Below are 23,252 nucleotides of genomic sequence, written 5' to 3' on the forward strand. Positions count from 1 at the left end.
GCTCAAAATGCAGACCCAGAAAACCAGAGGATTGGGGAGCTATGAAGTTGATTCTTAGGGAGAAAATTGCAAGCTCTTCTTCTGACCTCCACTTCTTAAACTGGGTGCTTATTAAAACAGCTAATCTCAATTTTGATTAAAGATGTCTTAAAAGTTTCTCCATTCCCCAAAAAACCAGAATGAGAAAAAGTGCCAAAGAAGACATATTAGAGGACTGGTCCACGGCTAGCTGAGCCTTTGAGGCAAGGAACAAGTGATGTGAGAATAATGGGAGAGTTGACAGAACAGACTTGGCATATGTAAGGAAAAGAATTAGTTCAGTTAGGGACTAGCAAACTCAGGAAGTTGAAGGTCAAGGGAATGAAAATTTTGCTTAAAAAAAAGAACAAATATGACTGTCATGGAAGAGTGAGGGAACTAGAACAGGAGGTCATGATCAAAGGCGGTGTATTAGAATTGATTGTTTTAGAGGTAGGACAATTCTGGAGAATGACAGAAGGCAGATATGGCCATAGAAGCATGTTTCTAGTGTGGATCAAACCCACTGCCTTGAGAAGGAATGGTAAATCAGAATGCTGGCTGCATCCAAAGTATGAATGTTGGAAATTAACCTACAAGAGGGAATGGCAACACTTGAAATATTGAGGCAGGAGGATTATGAGTTTTGAGACCAGCCTGGGCTATGTAACGATCTTGTTTCAAAAAGAAAGGAAAAGAAAACAAACAAGCAAAAACCAAGGGCTTAACTGAAAAGTAAAGCCAAAGACCATGGGTAAGATGACCAAACCATCAGTGAACTTCAGGAGCACCTGGAGGTTAAATGGGTCTTCTTAGTCACACAGCTACCATTTTATTATCCTAAATAGAGTTGCCTTTTAAATTGTCTTTCCAGGCATATGAGTGTTTTTAAACTAGAACATTGTTACATCACCTAATTCATTCAGAGGTTGAAGCTGAGGATGTTTTTAATAGAGAATCATGTTTTAAAGTTGGCATGCTAGACAGGTGCTCTACTAATTGACCCACTCCTTCCGCACCCCCCCCCTTTAGGGAGGGTATATACTGGGGTGTAAACTCAGGGCTTCATGCTTGCTAGGCAGGCTTTCTAAGCTGGGCTCATTTCACTCAATATTATTTTTAATTCTTTGAGGAAGTTCCATACTGATTTTCAAAGTGGTTGGACTGATTTACCATTCCTACTAGCAGTCAATAAGGGTCCTTTCCCCCAGTCCTCACAAGCATTTGTTGCTACTTGTTTTCTTGTTAACTTTCCTGACTGGGATGAGATGGAACCTCAGTGTAGGTTTTTTTTTTTTTCTCAGTGTAGTTTTGATTTACATTTCCCTGATGGCTAAGGATGCTTAACATTGATTTTCTTCATTTGAAAACCGTTCAGTTCATTTGCCCATTTGTTGATTGGATTATTTAGTTTTGGGTGTTTTTTTGAGTTCTTTGTATTTTCTACATATTAACCCTCTGTTGAATAAATAACTGGGTAAGATTTTCCTCCATTATGTTCTTTCTTTTACCATGCAGAAGCTTTTTAAATTCCATACAATACCATTTGTCAATTCTTGCTTTTATTTCCTGAGTTATTGACGTTCTATTCACAAAGCCCTTGCTTGTGCCTGTATCCTAAAGTGGTTTCCTTTAGTAGTTTCAAAGTTTAGGTCTTACCTTAGTGTCTTTGATCCAATTTGTGTTGATTTTTTTGTACAGAGTGAGAGACAGGGATCTAGTTTTACTCTTCTACATTTGGATATCCAGTTTCACTAGCACCACCTGTTAAAGAGGCTGCCTTTTTTTCCTATGTATGTTTTTGGCACCTTTGTCAAGAATCAGATGACAGTAGCTGTGAGGGTTTATTTCTGGGTCTTCTATTTCTTTGGTCTATGTGCCTGTTTTTAATGCTAGTGCCATGCTGTGTTTGTTACTATGCCTCTGTAGTATAATCTGTTATCAAGTATTGTAATATCTGCAGCATTACTCTTTTAGCTCAGGATTGCTTTGACTATTTTGAGGTCTTTTGTGTTTTCATAAGAATTTTAGGATTATTTTTTCTATTTCTTTGAAAAATGACATTGAAATTTTGATAGGGATTGCTTTGAATTTGTAGATTGCTTTTATTAATATGGTTATTTTCATGCTATTAATCCTGCCAATCCATGAACATGGAGGTCTTTCCGTCTTCTAGTATCTTCTATAATTTCTTTCCTTAGTGCTTTATATTTTCCATTGTAGAGGGCTTTAATATATTTGGTTAAATTTATATCTATGTGTTTCATTAAATTTTTGATCCTATTGCAAAAGGGTTTGCTTTCCTGACTTCTCTTTTAGTGAGTTCATGGTTATATAGAAAAGCTACTTTTTGTGTGTATATGTGTGTGTGTGTGTGTGCACATGTGTGTGTGGGGGGGGTAGGGGTTTGAACTCAGGGCCTCAGGTGCTATACCACTTGGGCCACTCCATCAGCTGGAAGCCACTGTTTTTTGTATGTTTATTTTATGTACTACTGTTTAGCTGAAAGTATTTATCAGATCTAAGAGCCTTCTAGTGGAATCTTTATAGTCTTTTAAGTATAGAATCCTATCATCTGCAAATAAGGATAATTCAACATCCTCCTTTCCTATTTATATACCTTTTATTTCTTTCTTTTGCCTTATCTCTCTGGCTAAGTATCCACTATTTTAAATAAGAGTGGTGATAGTGGATACTCTTGTCTCATTTCTGCTTATAAGTTATAGTTCTGTCACATACAGGCTTTATTGTGTTGAGGTATCATAAACTTTCTATTCTCAGTGTCTTCATGTCTTTATTGTGAAGGAATGTTGGATTTTGTCAAAGCCTTTTTCTGTATTCTATTGAGATGATCATGCGATCTTTGTCCTTGCTTTTGTTTACATGTACATTACATTTTTGATTTATGTATGCTGAACATCATTTTGATCATGATGTCTCCTGGGATGTAATGGTTTTGGAGAAAGTTCCATGAGTTGCTGAGAAAGAATGTGTATCTGAAGCTGTTGTGTAGGATATTCTATAGATGTCTGTTAAGAACATTTGATCTATACAATTGTTTAATTATGAAGTTTCTTTGTTGATTTTGTTGTTGTTGTTTAGAGATTGGAGTATTGACTTCAGACACTATGTTATGTTGGAGACTAATCTGTACTTTTATGTCCAATAGTGTTTATTTTAATGAAAGTAGGTATACTGATGTTCAGTTCATGTATGTTTACAATTGTTATAACTTCTTCATGGATTGTTCCCTTTAACAATATGAAGTGATCTCTGTCTCTTCTGACCAATTTTGGTTTTAAGTCTGCTTTGTAAGCCACTCCTGCATGCTTGGGTTCATTTGCTTGGAATATCTTTTTTCATCCTTTCACTTTAATCCTGTGTTTATCTTTGCCAGTATGATACAGTTCTTGTATGCAACAGGTGTTTTTTTTTTTTTTTAGTATAGTCTATGTCTTTCAATTAGATAATTAAAACCATTAACATTAAGAGTTATTATTGAGAGGTAAATACTAATTCCTGTCATTTTGTTGTTTTTGTAATGTTTGAGTCTTACCTAATGTTCATATGCTTATCTACTCATCTAGTGAGATTTATTCTTCCATATAGTCTCATGGTTGTGTTTGTTTATCTTCCTTTCTGTCTGTAGGATTCCCTTAAGTATCTTTTACAGTGCTGGCTTAGGAGGTTGTGAATTCTTTTAGTTTTTATTTATCATGGAAATTTTTTATTTCTCCCTCACTTAGAAGGATAGCTGTGCTATCCTTTGCTATTATTTAGAAGTAATCTAGGTCAGAAGTTATTTTGTTTCAGGGATTTAAATGCATCATTCCACATTCTCCTTGCTTCTAGTTTCTGTTGAGAAATCTGCTGTTACTATGGGTTTGCCTTTATATGTGACTTGGTACTTCTGTCTTGAAGCTTTCAGTAGTCTTTCTTTGTTCTACAAAAAAGAAACAGAACTCAGCATCTTCACCATAATATGATGCAGAAAGTTCTTTCTGGTCTTGTCTGTTTGGTGTTCTAAAACCTCCTGTACCTGTATGACTATCTCTTTTCCAAGATTTGGGAAATTTTCTGCTATTATTTTATTGAATATATTTTCCATGCCTTTGGCTTGTACCTCATCTTTTGCCATGCCCATGATTCAGAGGTATGGTATTTTATTGGTGTCCCACAGCTTTTAAATTGTTCTGTTTATACTTTCCTATATTGTTTCCTTCATTTTTGACTGATATTCTAATTCATCTACCTTGTCATCAAGCCCTGATATTCTTTCTTCAACTTGATCCAGTCTATTGATGTGACTTTCAACTGTGTTTTTTTTCTATTTGACTTGTTGAACTTTTCACTTCTCTAATTTAAATTTGATTTCTTCCCCAGACTTCTATACTTATATTGAATTCCTATATTGTCTTCCTTTTTTCATTCATTTTTTATTTGTAGTCTCCTTAAATTCATTCAGGTGTTTGTGTCCTTTTTAATTTCATTGATTTTTCTCATAATTAATGTTTTGAATTCTTTGGAATTTCATCCACTTTATTATCATTAGAGTCTATTATTGTGGAATTGTTGATTCTTGGAGGAGTCATGTTGCCTTATTTTGTCATATTTATTATGTTTCTGCATTGTAATTTGTGCATCTAAAACCAAATCATTTGAGGTTTTAATCATCTGTCTTGTGATCTGCACAAGGTTGTCCTATGAACCTAACTGGGAGTAATGAAAGATTAAGAAAAGACAAAAGACGGAAGACAAACATGCAGAAAGCTGGGGTTAGGTGGGCTGGGCACTCAGATGGAGACACACAACAGTCTTGTCTACCTCCAGCAAGTTTATTATATACAGTGGCAAATAAGGAAGGAAGGGGAGCAACAGTTCTCAGGGGGTGTGACATTGTAATTATTGGGAACAGGAGGAACCTGTGATTGCTTCTTTCTGAACATAAACATCTTAGGAAAAACAACTGAGCTGCATCTTGCCCTCACCCCCTTCTGTGGCTGGGGCTGTGCCAACTCAGCCTGCAGATTATTGGGTATAGCTGTGCTCACTCCCTTCTGCAGCTGGGGCTGTGCCAACTCAGCCTGCAGATTATTTGACATAATTGTGCTTATGTCAAGTTCTCATAGGCTTCTCATACTCCACTCTCCACAATCTGTATTCTTTCAACTGAAGTAGGCTCAATGTTCAGGCAGGACTTGGTAGGGGAGGGATTGATGTGCAGCTTCTTACCTCTCAGCTGGAGCTACAGGTCAGAAGCTAATCATTCACCCATATGCTCAGGGCCTAACCCTGGGCATGTCCCCTTGCTTCCACCTCCACTCAGAGAGAAAACTAGTTGGAGTTTCTTGTAGTTCCTTGTGTGTAGGTTGTTGGTATATGTGGGGTAATGCCAGTCAAGGGTGGGAAGCCAGAGTTGGATCTGCAGACTGTGTTTCTCTGTCTCACCTTTCTGTTTTGCTAAGTTTTTCAGCTGTCCCATCACCTCTTTTGTAATTCTCAATGCTCTTCTTCTCTTTCTGTCTTTGTAATACAGTGTTTCCTTTGTTACTCATTCATGAAGTCATTTGGAGCAAACTTTCTAATCTACCATCTTTGAAACAATGGAAGAAATTTAAAGATTATTAAAGAAATAAATTTTTAAAGCTGTATTTTTCATTTGAATTTTGTACACAAAACTCTTCTTTTTTCTTTTTTATACTGTTTTGATCCTTGCTCATTTGTCTGTGTTGTTGTATTTTATGGCCAAATAATGCAACCCCATTATTGTTAACCCTGCCAAAATTATTACCAATATATGTAAATGGGGGTTATTACTTAAAACTAAAGAACACAGTAGTCACTTTTGTTTTCTGGGAAGTGTTTTTGGATTTTTGTATTCTATTTTAAGCAAAAGTTTCTATCTTATAGCTGCTACTGATGCAAAACACAGATCTTGTTACAAAGACAAATATAATCAGAGGAAATCAGACATAGTTTATTCTGATCCAACCAAGAGTGACCATGGCCCTGGAAACATGGATTCATGTTACCCCGAATAATGTGCTTCACTGTAGAAGAATTTATGTGAATTTTTATAGTCATAAAACAAAAGGTCATAAGTTAATGCATTAACCAAACACATTGGCTACAACAGAGCAAGGAAATCTCTTCTCTAGGTTTCAGATGCTATAGCCTTCTTTGTTTTATGGTTGGTGGAGGCTAGAAGTCTGCTAAGTCTAGCAATACATCCCAAGAGGTTTACCTAATAGTCATGAGAATTTTAGGTCAGATACAAAGGTTGAAAGTCAATGACTATGGATGAAGATAGACCAATATAATTTCATGTTTTGATCTATAACATTCCACCTCTCTATAACCATGGTCTAGTAGTCTGCAGGATCTCCAGTGTAAATGCAACTTCTTCAGAGAATTTTAGGTCATTCTACCATTGGTTCTGGCTCTGAGATGTTTATGGATATTATATAACCAGCATCATTTTTTAGCTTAATTACGAGTTTCTATTACTTGATATAGTTTGTTTTTGTTATTTTTTAAAAAAATATGCATTTTTTATTGTGGCAAAATTACATTAACAAAATTTACCTTTTTAACTTTTTTTAGTGTGTAATTCAGTGGAATTAAATACATTCACATAATTATAGACATTTTTAAATTCTGATTTTTAAAAGAAATTGAAGCATTTTCACAGTGTGGGCTCTAGACACTGTGCTTGTGTCTGATGTCTACATTGGCTAGCCTGGGCCTCCTAGAAGCCAGGTCAGTACCTGGCTGACCAGGGATCTCTAGGACTTGCTCAATCAGATTGGCTGGTAAATACTTTGAGTGTCACTCAGACCACAAGGCTTCTTGGCTGGAGAAAGATGTTATATTGAGGCAATACCCCTAGGAGCCCTTTATTTTTAAATTTGCCTCATTCATGACAAGGGAACTCTGCAAAACCTGGAATTGTCTATAGTTTTCTGATTCCTAAAAAAGAATGCTTACCAGGGGCCTTGAAAAGAATACAAAAGAAAGAATGACTTGCTGAAATACAAAGAGGGCTAGGACAGAAGTGACCTGGAACAGGAGGGCTTCTATAGAAAACATCACTTTTCTGAACTAAATTAGTCTTGTAATGATGAATTAGTTCTCTTTAAGACCCTTGAATTATATCTTTGCTCCATTCTGTGTTGTGTCCCTGTTATCATTTCAGTATAGACATTTGTAATATAGTAGTCCTTTTATTTTCCTTTTTTTGAGTTATTTAAAAAATAATAGCATGAGAAATTATGCAATGTAAATCTGACTGTATGGAATAGCAATATCTAAGCTTTGGAGTCTGAAATAAAAGTGGTTTTGACAAACTTTTATCTGGAAATTAAGAGTGAAATTTGGGGCCAGGCACAGTGGCCCATGTCTGTAGTCCTGTTTATTTGGGATGCAGAGATTGGGAGCATTGTACTTAGAGGCAGCCAGGAGAAAACTTAGTAACAAACTGGAAGTGGTAGTTTTGGTACTGTTATGCCAGAAGCATAGTGTATAAGGGAAGTAAGACCCTATCCAAAAAATAACTAAAACAAAAAAGGGCTAGCAGTGTGTGGCTTAAATGGTAGAACACCTGCTTAGCAAGTGTGAGTCCCTGAATTCAAACCCCAGTACTGCCAAAGGAAGAAAAAAAGAGTGAAATTTTACTAGTTAATATTCTAGGCTTCATAATATGTCTTTATTAATTTTCTTTCAGTGCTACTTTTATTTGTACCACATCTAAATATATGTACTATTTTTTCTTGTTAGTATACTGACTCATATCTGCTAATAAAGGAATGATTTCCATTTTCTTAATGTGCTTATTTATCTTTCTATGCATTGAAATGAAATAAGTGAGCATTTTAGAATATGCAAATAAGGTGGTGGCAGGGGAATGAATTAGAGAAAAAGGAAGGGGTCATGTGACTGTATCTAGTATTTTGTAATCCATAACAGTGCTACTGGAAACAGCCCTAACCATCCCAATTATAGTTATATATTGAGGAACCTGTGTCTAAGAGAGGTTAAATATTAGTAACAATACAGCAGATAACTGTTCAAGGTGAACCATCTGACTCCAGCTGCCATGCTTTGAGCCACTCTGTACAAAATGACTCAATTATAGTCTCAACCTTTGTAGGCCTTGGTTTCCTCACTTGAAGTTTAGTTGGTTATTCTGTATGATGGTTAATTTTATGTCAATCTGGTTTGGCTATGATGTACAGTTTATACAAATACTAGTCTAGATGTTATAATGAAAGTAAATTGCAGAATTAACAAATGAGACTGCATAAAATTATAAAATTTCTGCACTACAAAGGAAACAATTTTCAGAATCAAGAGGCAGCCCACAGAATGGGAGAAAATGTTTGCTAGCTATTCATTGGATAAAGGGTTAATATCCAAAATATATAAATAGCTGTAAAAATTAAATAGCAAAAGAACAAACAATCCAATAAATAAATGGACAAATGAATTGAACCAGACAGTCCTCAAAAGAAGTACAAATGGCTAATAAATACCTGGAGAAATGTCAACATCCTCAGCCGTAAAGGAGATGCAAATCAAAATGATACTGAGATTGCATTCCACCCCAGGCAGAATGGCAATCATCATGAAAACAAACAACAGCAAATGTTGGTAAGGATGCAGAGATACAGGAAACTTATACTTTGTTGGTGGGAATGTAAATTTGTGCAGCCTCTATGGAAGTCAGTATGGAGATTCCTTAAGAAATAGAAAATAGAACTCTCATATGATCCTGATTTACCACTCTTGGGCGTACATCTGAAGGAATGTAAATCTGCACACCCACGTTTATAGCAGCACTATTCACTATGGAATTATCCTAGGTGTCCTTCAGCTGATGAATGAGTACAGAAAATGTGATATATGTACACAATGGAATATAATTCACCCATTAAGAAGAATGAAATTATGTTTGCAGGAAAATGGATGGAACTGGAAATCTTGTTAAGTGAAATAAGCCAGACTGAGAAAGACAAATCACATGTTCTCCCTCTTATGTGGAATCTAGACATTAAAGAAAAAGAATAGTATGAGTGTCAAAGCAAGAATGACATGGGTTGGGAGTAGAAACCAATGGGAGATGGGAGGGTAAAAGAGGGTGAATATGATTAAAATATTCATATGCATGAATGAGAATAGAGCAATGAAGCCTGTTATAAATTGCTCAGGAAAGGGGAGAGAGGGAATAAGAAAGTGTAAAGAGGGGATGAATTTGATCAAAATACATCATATGCATGTACGGAATATCACAACGAACTGTGTGCTGGTGACTTGCACCTGTAATCCTAGCTACTTGGGAAGCTGAGATTGGAAGGATTGTGCTTTGAGGATAGGCCGGGCAAATAATTCATTAGTCCCTGTTTCTAAAAAAATAACCAGAGCAAAATGGACTGGAGGTGTGGCTCAAGAGGTAGAGCACTTGTTTTGAAAACATGAAGCCCTAAATTCAGACCCTAGTCCCACCAAAAAAAAAAAAAAAGAAAAAAGAAGAAGTATCACAATGAAACTCCTTCGTGCAATTAAAATACAGTAATGAAAAAGAGAAGAAAAAAGTGTCTTGCAAATGTTACTAATACTTATAATCAGTTGATTTTAGGTAAAGGAGATTATCCTTCATAATGTGGGTAGGCCTCATCTAATCAGTTGACAGCTGTAAGAGCAAAAACCAGGTTTCCAGAACAAAAAAGAATTCTGCCTCAAAAGTATAGCATAGAAATGCTGCCTATTTCTAGCCTGCCAACCTGCCCAGGGGATTTATGTAACACATGGGCTGGTTCTTTAATGCCCCTTTGCCTGTCTCTCTGACTCTGTCTCTCTCTGTCTCTGTCTCTTTTTCTCTCTCTGTCACTCTCTCACTTTTTCTATCTCTCTCTGTTTGTCTGTCTCTTTCTCCTTGGTTCTGTTTCTCTGGAGTTCCCCAACTGATATAAACAGATTGATTCTCACAAGCTCCCTCACCCTAAAATTCTATTTGATTTGACTCTATTCCATTGATGTTGTCCCATGAAAAAGTTATTTATTTTGTGACCAAGTAACCTTTTTGGCATTTAATTCAAGCTTACTTGAAAATTAGGAAATAAATATTTTAACTCCCTGTTCATTTGGCGAATCACCAGCCATAGAGAAACTGTGGTCTCACTTTGCAGGAAACTTGGATTCTCAAGTAATTTTTAGTGCCATGTCCTTTCAGTTTTTTCTCTTGAAACTTTATCATTGCCTTACCTGGTTGCCTTAAAGTAAGCAACCACAATCTACCTTTTGTTTCTGGATTTGGTTGTAAAGATCAGTTCTGCTTCAGAGAATTTAGGATTACAAAGGATTTTATTTTCTTCTTTTTGATTGTGTTTAATTTCTATAGTAAGCATATTTGACTTTTGTAAAGAGAAAAAACATTTTTAAAATTTGAGCACCTTGGACCTCAAAATTACATGTATCTCATTATACCATGACATTATAATTCAGTGACAGAGGTAAGTGTCCTCACATAATATAGACTAAAGAATAAGAAAAATATTTGTTTTATACTAGTGAAATGATAAGACTAATCAAAATTTATGTTAGAAAGAAAAAAGTGTCAGTAGCTAAAATAGTGTACTTTTTTTTTGCTGCTGGCCATAACTAAGATTTGTGTGATAGTAAATTTTTAAAAGTCAGCTTATTTTGTGAAGTGTCTATTCACACAGATCTCCATATTTTTCTTTGTAATAAAACCTTATTAATATTGACCAGAATTCATTAGCCATATAGGCTCTCATGCTTATATCCACAGCCTAAACTTCTTTATACTTTCCAAGACTGTTTTCCTACAGTTGGATAAAATGTATAAAATGTGTACTATAAGTGCTTTTTTCCTTCATAACATTTTATTAAATAAAAATGGGTAGTAAATATTTCTTAAATATATAACAAAAATGTATACCAGTAGTTACATATTTAATATTGTTACACCTGCAAATTAATCTTATGTTTGTAATGTAATCATCATGAGAAAAAATACCCAGTAGTCATTAAAGTGACCTGAAGTTTAAGTGAAGGAAATAAGTGAGATCTGTTGCCGAGTGGCACCCAGGATAGACAAAGTAGATTCTGCTCTAGTGGAATTGTTCTTTTCTTCCCATGCTGTATGTGTGCTTAGAAGACAACTGGAAGAAAGGTTGTTAGAAGAAAGGTCTTCAGCCAAATGCATATAAGTAGTAAAGTCTTTATACATGATGTATACTGAAAATAATGAAAGAAAATATCACTGCAATCTACTTTTACGTCTAATTTCATTTCATCCAATGTGACATTCACACAAATAAGTTAGCTACTTCAAATTCCTTTTAAGCATAAATGGATTACCCCAAATGAGCATTCTTATAGATGATAGGGAAGGATGGTCTTTGCTGTACTAATGCCAGGTGGCTAATGGCTATCTTTAAAGGTAGACACAAAGTTAGTTCATAGTGACTGAGTTGGCCAGGAAATATAACCCATTATGCATTTTTATGGATGAACTGGATAGAGGGATTGAAGCTATGCTTTTAAATTATCTTATTTTACTAAATTAGGCACAGTTACTGATGTCCCAGAAGGCAGGTCTAAAGCTGAAAATGACCTTGAAAAATAAAACTATCAAAAATAGAAAGGTACTACTGAAATATGGTGAAGTCCAGTAGGAATAAGTATAACCAAGTAACAGCCTACTAGAACATTGAGAAAATTTGGGTGAGGATTGGGTAAACAGTTGGCTAAGAAGCATAAGTAGCATTTTGTTCTGAAAAAAATGTGGAGGGGAAAATGGTGCTTAGCATTAGAGTGTCATGACCAAGAGGCAGTAGGGAGGGTGGGGAAGCATCTAAGAGCTGTTCACTTAGAGATACTTTGATCTATTTTACTAATGTAAGTGATAACACCAATGTCCTATTTGTCCTTCATGATGAGAGAAGGTTGACTAGAAAACCTACTCACAAAGAGGACCTTGCTATAAAATCCTAGCCTCCTTTACTGTGATCTATTAAAGAAAAAGAAGAAGAGGGTAAAAGAGAAGGAAAGGAAGAAGAAAGCCTTGTAAACCATTTTCTTAAGGTGCTTTCCCCTGAATGATTCTCTTGCTGCAACGTCAGTGATTCCTATTTCCACATGGCCTCTTTTGCCCTCAGCTTTTCTTTCTTTTCCACCTTTCCCCAGCATGTTTTATTGAATTTCCTCAGCCCTTTTCTGAAACAGCATACACCAATGTGACTAGAGATTGATTTACACTGTTGTGTTTTGTCAGGTCTTGCTCTCTGTCACACTTCTTTGGAAGTTAGCATTATTGGCCCCACTGCATTCTTCAACCTCCCTGGCCCTCTAGGACCTGAGACTTTGCAGCATTCTCTCCTGACCTCCCCTTCTCTGTTCTTCATGGCTTTTTTATGGACCCAATCATGAATGTCCCCAACATTTGGGTGAAAGAACACTGTTCTTCCCATTTTGCAAATCTCAGAGAGTTCATCCACCCCTATGGCTCTGAACCCACCATTCCAGGGGTGCAACTTCTTATTGTCATGTAACTTCAGTCTTATAAGAAACTCTTAAGAATTGCACAATAATCTTTGTCAGAGTCACTAGTTGTTTGCCCTATGAGAGAGTGGGTAGGAGAACCATGCCCCTCAGTGGTGGACCCACTTGGGTAGTCTTGGGGACCCTGATAAATCCTACTCTTCTCCCTGAAAAGAGGAGAAAAACATGTATCAATGTGAGTTTCTGAATAGCAAGCACACATAGCTATACTGCACTTTTCAACCTTTGGAAAACTGATAGAGTACAATTACATAATCCACAGTCCATATGTGAATACCATCCATGGACCCAATGATATTCTTTATAGCTATTTTTTCCTTGCCAATGATCACTGCTGTGCATAGGGCACTGACTTCTCTCCAGGCCATCTGTCCCATAGCACCACCTTTCAAATAAACAATTCATACTGATGCATTTCAAGTTAAAAAATGTCCAAAATGTGACTCACCGTTCCCCCCAAAAAGAAGTTCTCTCCCATCTCCATTTCTTTTTCTTTTAGTGGTGCTAAAAGTCTCCCAGTCATCCAGATTTGAAGCTATGAATCATGTTTGTTCTTCACCCCCAGCAAGCTACATAAAATTCTTCCTGTGAAATGTCTTTTCCACTCTGATTCTGCATAATCCTTTTGTGCACTAATGCCAATGCATTGCATATCACTAATTCTTCCAGTTACCCTTACCTACTGGAAAGGTTCAAAAAAATCTTGAAAATACTTGTCCTACCTTAAGTAAACTTAGTTAGAAACCAGAATCTGAGTGGCACCAAATAGCGGTCCAGCCAATGTATGGGAATTCAGACCTGCTTCTATAAATAGTTTCTGAACGCTTCTCTGTTCCTGCTAAAGAAATATCAAGGGCTGGTGGAGTGGCTCAAGTGGTGGACCTCCTGCCTAGCAAGTACGAGGCCCTGAATTTAAATCCCAGTACTGCAAAAAAAGAAAAAAAGAAATCTTGAACCCAAATATATTAGGGTTGTATGTTAAACATACAATATAGTTGTTATATGCTAAACATGGAACAACTATCTGGAACTCGAGGGTACAGAGAAAGTGGAGCTAACTGATAACTGGCCTTCCTCCCAAGCCCACCACCAGTGAGAAAACACTAGCTCTTCTATCCAGTGAAAGCCTGATTAGATCTCATAATTTAAATAGTTCCTATAGGAAGTGTTTAATCTATCACTTTCTTAAAGACAGTCTACCAGCTCCTGTGTGCAATAAAGAGCTAACAGAGCAGAGCTGAGACTACTATCCTTTAAAAAGCCTGATTGCAGGGTTGGCCATTGGCTGGCATCTAGAAAGTTGGCTTTCAGAATAACACTTCCCTAATTAGAACAGCTCACTGTGCCTGAATTGCTTGTGCAAGCAATATAGTTTATGTCAAGTATCTGTTTTCCTTTTGGGAGTCTGAAATTTTGGTACATACCAGGTGAAGGATGTATATGTGACCAATCTACAATAAAAGCCCTGGGCACAGAGTCCTAATGAGCTTCCCTGGTAGGGAGTGTGTCACAACTCACTGACTCCATTGGGAGAGTACTTTTGGAGGTTTGCATCTGCTTTCCTCTAGACTTTAGCTCATTCACCTTTTCTCTTTGCTGATTTTGCTTTGTATCCTTTTGCTGTAATAAATCAGATCCATGAGTATACAACTGTGAGTTCTTCTAGAAAATTGTCAGTCTTAGAAATGGTCTTGGGGACCTTGAAACATCCTACTCTTCTCCCTGAAAAAAAGAGAAAAAATTGCTTTTCAAAAATAAATATAAAAAATTGTGTTCCTGTCCATACCATTGCTCTTAGAATGTGATTTTGATACTCTTTCACTGAGAAGCAGAGTTTATCCTACCTGTCCTAGATTCTGGCTGAACTGTGTCTATGGTGACAGTGACGCTATGGGACTTTTGAAGCGAGGTCATAAAAAGCCACACTCCTTCCTCCTTGGTTTATTTTGTGGCATGCTCATTGTCAGAATTTAGTTACCATGTTGTTACAAAGCCTAAGCAAGCACACGGAGAGGGCCTTTGTAGCCAATAGCCCAGCTGAGATCCCAGCAAACAGCCAACCTCCACTACCAGTTGGAATAAGGTTTCCGGACCCTAGCCCTCAAGTCACCCCTAATTTTCAAGTTGTCCCAATTGAGACCCTAGATATTATGGAGTAGAGAGATGCTGTCTTGGCATGTCCCATCCAAAGAATCTGGAGGCATAATAAAATGGCTACTGTTGTATACTACTATCTGTGGGAGACTTGTTAGGCAGCAATAGTAATGGCTGCTCTCCCTAAGAGGGGTCTAGCTTATGGTGAGAGGAATATGACTCAGCATCCTGATGCTGGGGAGTAAGAGTGGGGTTTACATATAGGTCTCTGCCTGTTCCAGTCTCTGGTGTGATGCCCTGGTCTATCTGGTGCTCTTTTCCTTGCTGGAGTAATTGATCTTCTTTCCCCTTCCCATTGATACTATAGACCCCACAGAAGCCATCTGTGACTCCAGTCAGCCCTGGCTCCAATGATCAGCTCTGCAGTCCCTATTAATACCCCCTTTCTGAAGACTTGCAGCTACTGCTGGATTGTGTTTATGCCACAGATAAGCAGCTCAGGATAGATGAATCTTGGAGGCTACTTCTGTCTGACCACTCTAGACAAATGAAAGGCAGTCTGCTTCAAGGGTTCTCCACTGGATTGGGGCCAGAAGACCCCCTGTGTCTTTTTGCTATTATTCTCATTTACTGATGCATTCGTCTCTGCCAAAACAAAGGGACTCTGCCAGACTAATGCAAGGGACAGGAAAAGTGGGAAATAGGTTGGCTCTTTCTACTGTCGTGCTTTCCCCTTCCCTTAGTTTTCCCTTCCTTTGATTCCCCAGAGTCTTCCCCATCTTCCTTCTGTCCCCAACTCTTTTCTAAACCTTCAGACTAAAAGCTATTTTCTCTACACATTTGGAGCACTCCATGATCTGGCATTTGATCGTTGATATTCTGAAGTCCTCAATTCTGTGTGTTGGATTATGAGGCTATTATCCTGCTGAAAAAAACCCCCTATTTTGCGAATTGGAAGCTGACATTACTTTGCTCTTGGCTGGCATTTTTCTGAAACAAATTTTAATCTCTTCTTAGGCAAATAAATGGTTACATATACTGAAGGGGAAATGCATTAATAATTTTAAATTACTGTCCTCCTATATTGCTTTGAGTGGTACTCCAAATTTCTTGCTTATCCAGGACTCTCATCATCCGAGCTGAAGTCATTGTTAAGGTCCTTTAAGGGTGTTCTTGGGTACTTCCTTTTTTTTAAAATTCCATTTCAGGCTTTTGTATCAAACTTTGAAAAGCATACTTGATGTGCTTTCTAATGATAAACTGTATCCTCCAGATTGCTAGTAATTTATGCTAATTTTTAAATACCTAACTTGTTTGTCTGTTCCATATTGTATCCTTCTGAGTCCTGGTACATCACAAGTTTTCTGTTTGCCTGCACTCTGACTTTTTAAGACATACTCTGCTCCCTTGGTTTTGACTCATTTCCTTGCTCTGACTCTAAGTGCCTCACTATTCCAGTATTGCATGCTATTCAGGTGTATGTTAGAATACTTTTAGTAAGATGCACAAAGCCCAGCTCAAACTGAATTTAGCAATAAAAGCAATTGGTTGGCTTACACTTTAAAAAAAAAATGTCAGCCTTCAGGAAACCATCAATATAACAATGCATCATGTTCCTTATTGACTCTCAAGTCTTCATTTTACGTGTTCGTTTCATGCTAGACAAGTTGTAGGAGGGTTGCCAACAGCAGTCTGGGCTAGATGCTATATTTTTGTCCAGTAGTGGAAAGGGAGCTTCTTTTACCCAAACTATTGAATGAAAATCCTGGGCTTTAATCTGTTTGACAGAGTAAACCATCATGCCAAATACTGAGCCCCTCACTGTTTTTGACAATGGGGTGAAAATACACTGATTTGCTTAGACAAATTAGATTCTTCCCCTATCCTTGGGACTAGGGTCACTCTATGGCAACTGCTCCTTGGGAAATGAGAGAATTGGACTCAGGGTGACCTGGAGCTAGCTCTTTCTTAACAGTTTGAGTGATCTGATTAAACTCCTGGCTTTGTAAGTCATTGGTCAATGATTTCACTGTGGTGACATGAAGTCAGCAGTAGCAGGAGTGTTTATATCAACTGAAACTGGCAAATGTTACCCATTGGCTTTTTTGTTTATTTTGTTTTTAGAACTGCTTTACTGATGATATATCACTGATGAGAGGCACTTAGTTTAATGGTTGTTAACATGCAACAGACTCTTAACTAGTTTTCCTAACTGAAGAATTGCTCCCTTCAATGCTTTCATTCTTTTTGTTTTTTTAAATAACAACTTTATTGAGATTATTTGCACCATAAAATTCCACATGCCATAAAATTCACCCTTTTTAAGTGTACAATTTACTGTTTTAATATATCATAGGGCTGTAAATCATCACCACAATCAATTTTCAAATATTTTTGTCATACCATTAACAGTCTCTCCCCAATCTTCCTCATCCTCCCACCTCCCTGGCAACTACTCATCTACTTTTCTGTCTCTGTGGACTTGCCTGCTCTGGACATTTCTTATATGGGCTCATATAATATGTGGTGCTTTGATTTAGCTCTTTCACTTAGAAAAATGTTTCCAAGGTTCATCCATGTTGTAGCATCTATCAATATTTTATTTCTCTTGGTGCCAAATAATACTTCACTTTATAAACCACACTTGTTTATCCATCCATCAATTGATGACAAGTGAGTTATTGAGAGCCAGTTCTTCTGACATTTCTAAAATCCACTCCTTTCTATTTGTAGTCTTTAATAGTTATGTGGCCAGAACCATTTTCCTAAGATGTAACATTTTGACTTTTCATTTACCTCATAAATTACCCTCCCTTCTATCTATGAGATGCTAAAGGAACATAATGACCTTGTTTTTGAAATAGTCTGTAGTTGGACTGCAGTAAAGATGGAAATGAGAAAAACTTGCCTCCCTCTGAGGGCACAGTTTGGGCCAATGATGTTCAAATGTCATTTAAAGTACCTGACTTTAATGGACTGACCATCCAATCAACCAACCATCCATCCAAACTATCAATTCAACCAACCAACCAACCAACCAACAAAAAGACCCAAAACAAACCCCCCAATGACAAAAGAAAAAGTCCAAACTATATAGAATAATGTCATGGATATTATGTAAGTTTATGATTTCATAGTTTATACTTCTTTTCATTTCTTAATTCTTGAAAGTTTATGGAGGAATAATGACACAAACCTACTTTGTAGTACCTTTTCATTAGCTTTCTTTAAATTCTCTCCTGCTGAGATTTTAGGCAAATTTTCTTTTCTTTTTTTTTTTTTTTTCATTTTTCTTTTATTATTCATATGTGTATACAAGGCTTGGTTCATTTCTCCCCCCGCCCCCACCCCCTAAATTTTCTTTTCTTATGTGTAAAGTGGTAGTGATAATTTGTACCTCAGAGTCCAATTATGAACTAAAAGATATAAACATTGAAGTACTGTACCCATAATGGGCACTCAGGAGATAAATGGACACTATTATGGTTAAACATATGGTTAAAAAATTCAATTATTTTCAACAAAACCAGTCTGAGATTAGAGCTACTTTGGTGTCCATTCATTGTTTTATAGCTCTGGTGATTTCATTTCAATATTGTCCTAGTGCTTTAAAATTAGAAACAATTTAAAGAAGGAATTAGATAATCAGTTCATAGGTTTTATGTTCCATATCTACCATCACCCCTAGTGTAATCTGAAAGAATCAATATTTCCTTTGGGAAATGGCCAGTGAAAATGTTTTACTTTGTTACAATGAAGCTTTTATGAAGTGACCTAAGAATAAACATTTTAAACTATAATGGGTTATTTTGTGGTGAATTTCTCATAGGAATGAATCTTAGAACTTGGCATTTACCATTGTTGTGGGAAGTATGACTTGATAGGAATTATTATAGATGTAAGCCAAAATATTGTTGTTTGTAATGATTATAATATATTAGCAACAGCAACAAAAGGGTGTTGACTGGTAGTTAAATTCTGTTTCTTATGATCATATAACATTTAAATTACTTTCTATGCTGTGTACCTAAGGATTAGAAAAAAAAACTTACATTTATAATAATTTAGCTATTTAGTTTTATAAATAAAACAACCATGAGCTAGATTCTTCTTTCAGGATTTGAAATACTTATAAATACAATAGCTATCTTTTTCTCATTGAGACATTTGTTGAGAAGTCAAATTATCAGTAGCTGAAAATTTACCTTTAATCATAAGAATGATACGTTAAGATCAACTAGTGGAGAGCAGTACTTTGTATGGATTTTGTCATTCAGTATTATTTCTCTTTTTTTCTCCCTATAGGGTTATCCCTGTCAAGATGATTACTCCATAGTCCACAGAAAATGCCGTTCTCAGTTCACCGATCTGGATGGCTCCAAGAGATATGGCATCAACACTTGGCATGATGAGAGTGGGGTTTATGCTAATTCAGACGCAAAACAAAAAGTCTTCTCATTGGCTGGTAGTCCCATTGTTCCCTTTTTACAATAATGTATGGGATCAGAGTCTCTGGTCAATGAAAGAATGATGGATGTAACTGCTGATGATTTCCTCTCTTAATAAATGCAATGAAAGGAGGTCCTTTAAACACAGCATCTTATGTGGTAGGCCAGTATTTATATTCTTATTTTTGTAAGCTACCACAAAAGTACTTTCCAAAGTTTAATATGCCATTGAGGGTATGCCAGCATAATTCTATTTTACTTTACAATATACATTTCTTTTATAGTTAGGAAAAAAATGGATAAAATCAGTCCAGTCAAGATTCTGGTTTCTTAGCCTGTAGCTGATTTTTTAAAAAATTAGCCAGTTTAAATTATATTTAAAGGCAATTTTTTCCATTAAAAATTAACCAGCACATTATTGTGCATATTTATGTTGTATAACATGATGTTTTGATACAAGTATACAATGTATAATGACCAAAGTAGGTAGTTAGCAGTTCCACCACTTCAAGGATGTATCATTTCTTTGCATTGAAACATTCAAAATTCTCTCTTCCAGATGTTTTGAAATATATAATAAATCATTGTAAGTATAGTCATGCTACCAAGTACTGTAGAACACTAGAACTTATTTCTCCTTTGTAACTGTGTTTCAGTATTGCTATCCAGCTTGTCTGTCCCTTTTCCCCTCCTAGTCTTATGACCACTGTCCTACTCTCCACTTTATAAACATGTTTTAAGTGAAAAAAAATGTAGGTGATACTCAGATTTAACATATAACTCAAAGAACCAAAGTTTGTGCAACACTGTCCCCATAATAATGTTGAATATTTGTGTGTGTGTTGTGTGTGTGTGGGGGGGTGGTATCTTTAGCCTTTGATTTATCTCTGGTAGCTACTTGCACTGTTTTTATTCAGTGTGAGTTTTTCTTATTCCAGATAAAATCTTTTAGTATAACCTTTTACTGAAATCTTAGAGGTCTGAGTTAGATTTGGAAGACTTCTTAGCAATTATTTCAACTCACCTTCCTGTAATTCAGATGAGCAAACAGGGAGGTTTGGGTAAATTGCTGTATTATTTAGCTGGGTCTTCCATAATAAAATGCCATAGACAGAGTGACTCAACAACAGAAATTTATGTTTTCCCAGTTTGGGAGGCTGAAATATCTAAGGATTTGGATGCTGGCAAGGGCTCTCTTCCTGGTGTTTCACTGTTTTGCCCAATCTTTGGCAGACTAATATGTGAAAAGCAACACATGTAAAAACGATATCAATTTAAAGTACTCTCAGATCTTTTAGACACGAGTTAATTACAATTATCCCCTGGGGATAGCAAGATATGCAGATCATGTGTCTGTAATCCCCACATCATGGCAAAGATGGCCACTGTGGAGGGGGCAGTTGGGGGAGACTCTGTGACCACATCATGGTGGCGGCATTTATGGGAGAGGGGTGGGGTGGGAGAGATCTTTTTATCTTCTCTTTATTTCTTGAGGAAGGGTTTCACTGTGTAGTCAGGCTGACTTTGAACTCACAATTCTCCTGCTTCAGCCTCCCACCACACTTGGCTTCTCTTCTTCATTTTAGGAGGCCGCAGTTTCATTAGGTTAGGTCCCACCGTCATGACCTCACTTAACCTTAATTACCTTAAAGAGCCTATCTCCAGACAGTCACTCTGAGGGCTAGGGCTCCAGATATGAATTTGGGGAGGACGTGATCTAATTCATAGTAGTAGTGCAGAGAGTTTTATAAATAGCAGATTCTGGTTGATTTTGAGGTACATTTGAACTTCTATATCTTCTGAGCATGAGATTATTTATTTGGCCAACCTAGGCTTCATTTACTATCATGATTTTTCTTCAAAAATAAACTCATGAAATAGCATTTCATGATAAATTCTAATTGAGCACTGTCAGCCATTGGTTAACAAAATATGAGAAGAAATATAAGCTTTATGGGGAGGGTATTGGTGGTTAATAAAGAAAATATGATCATTAAGAAAGAAAATGTGATATGCCAGATAAGTGTTCACCAGCAGAATTTTGCTATTAATTCTTGCTGTTTTAAAGTATGTGTCTGTGTAATATACAAATATGTATATGTATGCTATATATGCATATATATTACACAGACATAAAAGTATGTCGTTTATGTAGTATTTTTTGGTGGAACTGGGGTTTGACCTCAGGACTTCACACTTATTAGGCAGGCATACTACCACCTGAGCCATGCCCCCAGCCCTGTTTATGTGGTATTAATTCTTTATATAGTGGCTAGTCTAGTGGTTACCTCCCTAGAGTTACTTTTTGTTCCACAGACTAGAAATTCAACTTTAGTCATTCCTAACATTCATTAACATATCTGGTGTGAGCAGCTGTTTGAAATATGCATGTATGAATGTCCAGTTATTCATCATTTGACAATTCCTTCCTGTGAGCAAAATGTTTTAATGGCCACATCATTACCTGTGAACTCTGCTGGTACCTAGAAAATAAAATTCACTTACTTGGGCAGAAATTCTATGCAATGATCTAGATCTGCTCTGAGGGACCTACTTAGAAATCAGTTTTGCTGTGGACTAGCAGATAATGAAATAAGAGAGACTGTATTTAAACTAGTCAGGGAAATTATGCTTTGAAATGAAGATTGCAGCAGGGCTTTCCCCTGGCTCAGTATTCAATTGCATTCAGTGAGTGAATGAGTGAATGTCAGGACCTAATGAACTGTAAATGTTTCTCTGAAACCTAGATCTTTTTTCATAAAATCACTTATTATTATTTTTATACATTTTTCTTAGTATATAACAGTTACAGTTATACAGGAGATTTCATTATGGCATTTCCATGCATACATATATTATACCCAGGTTTGCTTCATTCCCTCAATCTCCCTCTTGCCCCACTCACCTTCTTAAAGTGACTTTGACAGGCTTCAGTGTTCCATATTTATACACAGGTAGAAAGTACATCTATCATATTCACCCTCCTTTACCCTCTTCATTTGCCCTCCTCCTCCCACTAGGGCCCTCCTTTTACCATGACCTCTTTTACATTCCTGTCCATTGTTTAAGTGTCTGTTCAGTGTTCAGTGGGGATTTTGCCATGATATTTTACCTGTAGTTATTTTGTGTTTAAATCAGTCTAACTCTCTCTACTGCTAGTACCCTTTCCCCTACCCTATATTATTCAACAGTTTTCTGTGTGCTTCATTGTCTTGTTCCTCTACACATGTGTGGTGTATTTCATTATTATTCACTATCATCTTAATCTTCTTTTCCTCCTCCCTTAGTCTCCTCTAACAGTCCCACTTTTGGAAACATGTTCTGTATATATTTATATGTATATAAGATAATGCTTATATATAGATTTATCCATATAAGAAAGAAAAGATGCTATCTTTCTGAACCTGGCTAACTTCACTTAAGATGATGTTCTCCAGTTCCACCCATTTACCTGTGAATGACAAAATTTCATTTCTTCTTATGGCTGAGTAAAATTCCACTGTATGTAAATACCACATTTGTTAATCCATTCATCAGTAGTGGGGCATCTGGGCTGCTACCATAGCTTAGCCATTGTAAATAATGCTGCAGTAAACATCGGTGTGCAAGTGTCTTTATTGTATCCTGACTTACATTCCTTCGGATAGATGCCTAGAAGTGGTATTGCTGGATCATGTGTAGTTTTATTTTTAGTGAAACTTATATCTTTTAGGTAAAAATATTTCATATTGATATGGATTTCTTTAGATAATTACTTTCATGGTTGATCTCACCAAAATCAAACACCATTTCTAATAAGAAATACTGGAACTTAGAACTGGTCATTGGAGAATGTCCTCTTTAGGAAGGGACCACACTGCCTCCTGACTAGTTCATGTGTATATGTTACAGAATTCTGTAAAGATGTCTACCAAAATATGTAAGTGCATGACCATATATGAAAAATTACTAAAGCAAAAGTGCTCAAGTGGTAGAGTACCTGCCTGGAAAGAAAGAGGCCCTGACTTCAAGTCAACCGAAACAACAACAAAAACAAAAGAAACTCCAGCACACAGCATTTCTTGTTCTGGAGGCCTGCTGGGTGGATTTTCTAGTCTGGGATAGTTGGGT

General features: G+C 36.5%; 1 protein-coding gene across 3 annotated transcripts in view; it reads left to right on the forward strand.

Annotated features, from left to right (window-relative positions):
* Nucleotides 1–20,597, forward strand: part of Cfap95 (cilia and flagella associated protein 95) — a 94,710-nt gene extending 74,113 nt beyond the window's left edge. Inside the window, exon 6 of one of the 3 annotated variants that reach the window (XM_020179474.2) lies at nt 19,000–20,595. In XM_020179474.2, the coding sequence (XP_020035063.1) occupies nt 19,000–19,188 (189 nt within the window). In that variant the 3' untranslated portion in view covers nt 19,189–20,595. Of the gene's footprint in view, nt 1–18,999 lie in introns of all 3 variants that reach the window. The other 2 variants (XM_074052012.1, XM_074052013.1) reach the window with 2 other exon arrangements.
* Nucleotides 20,598–23,252: the final 2,655 nt, after the last annotated feature.

Source organism: Castor canadensis, chromosome 13 (genome assembly GCF_047511655.1).
Source record: "Castor canadensis chromosome 13, mCasCan1.hap1v2, whole genome shotgun sequence".
NCBI lineage: Eukaryota > Metazoa > Chordata > Mammalia > Rodentia > Castoridae > Castor > Castor canadensis.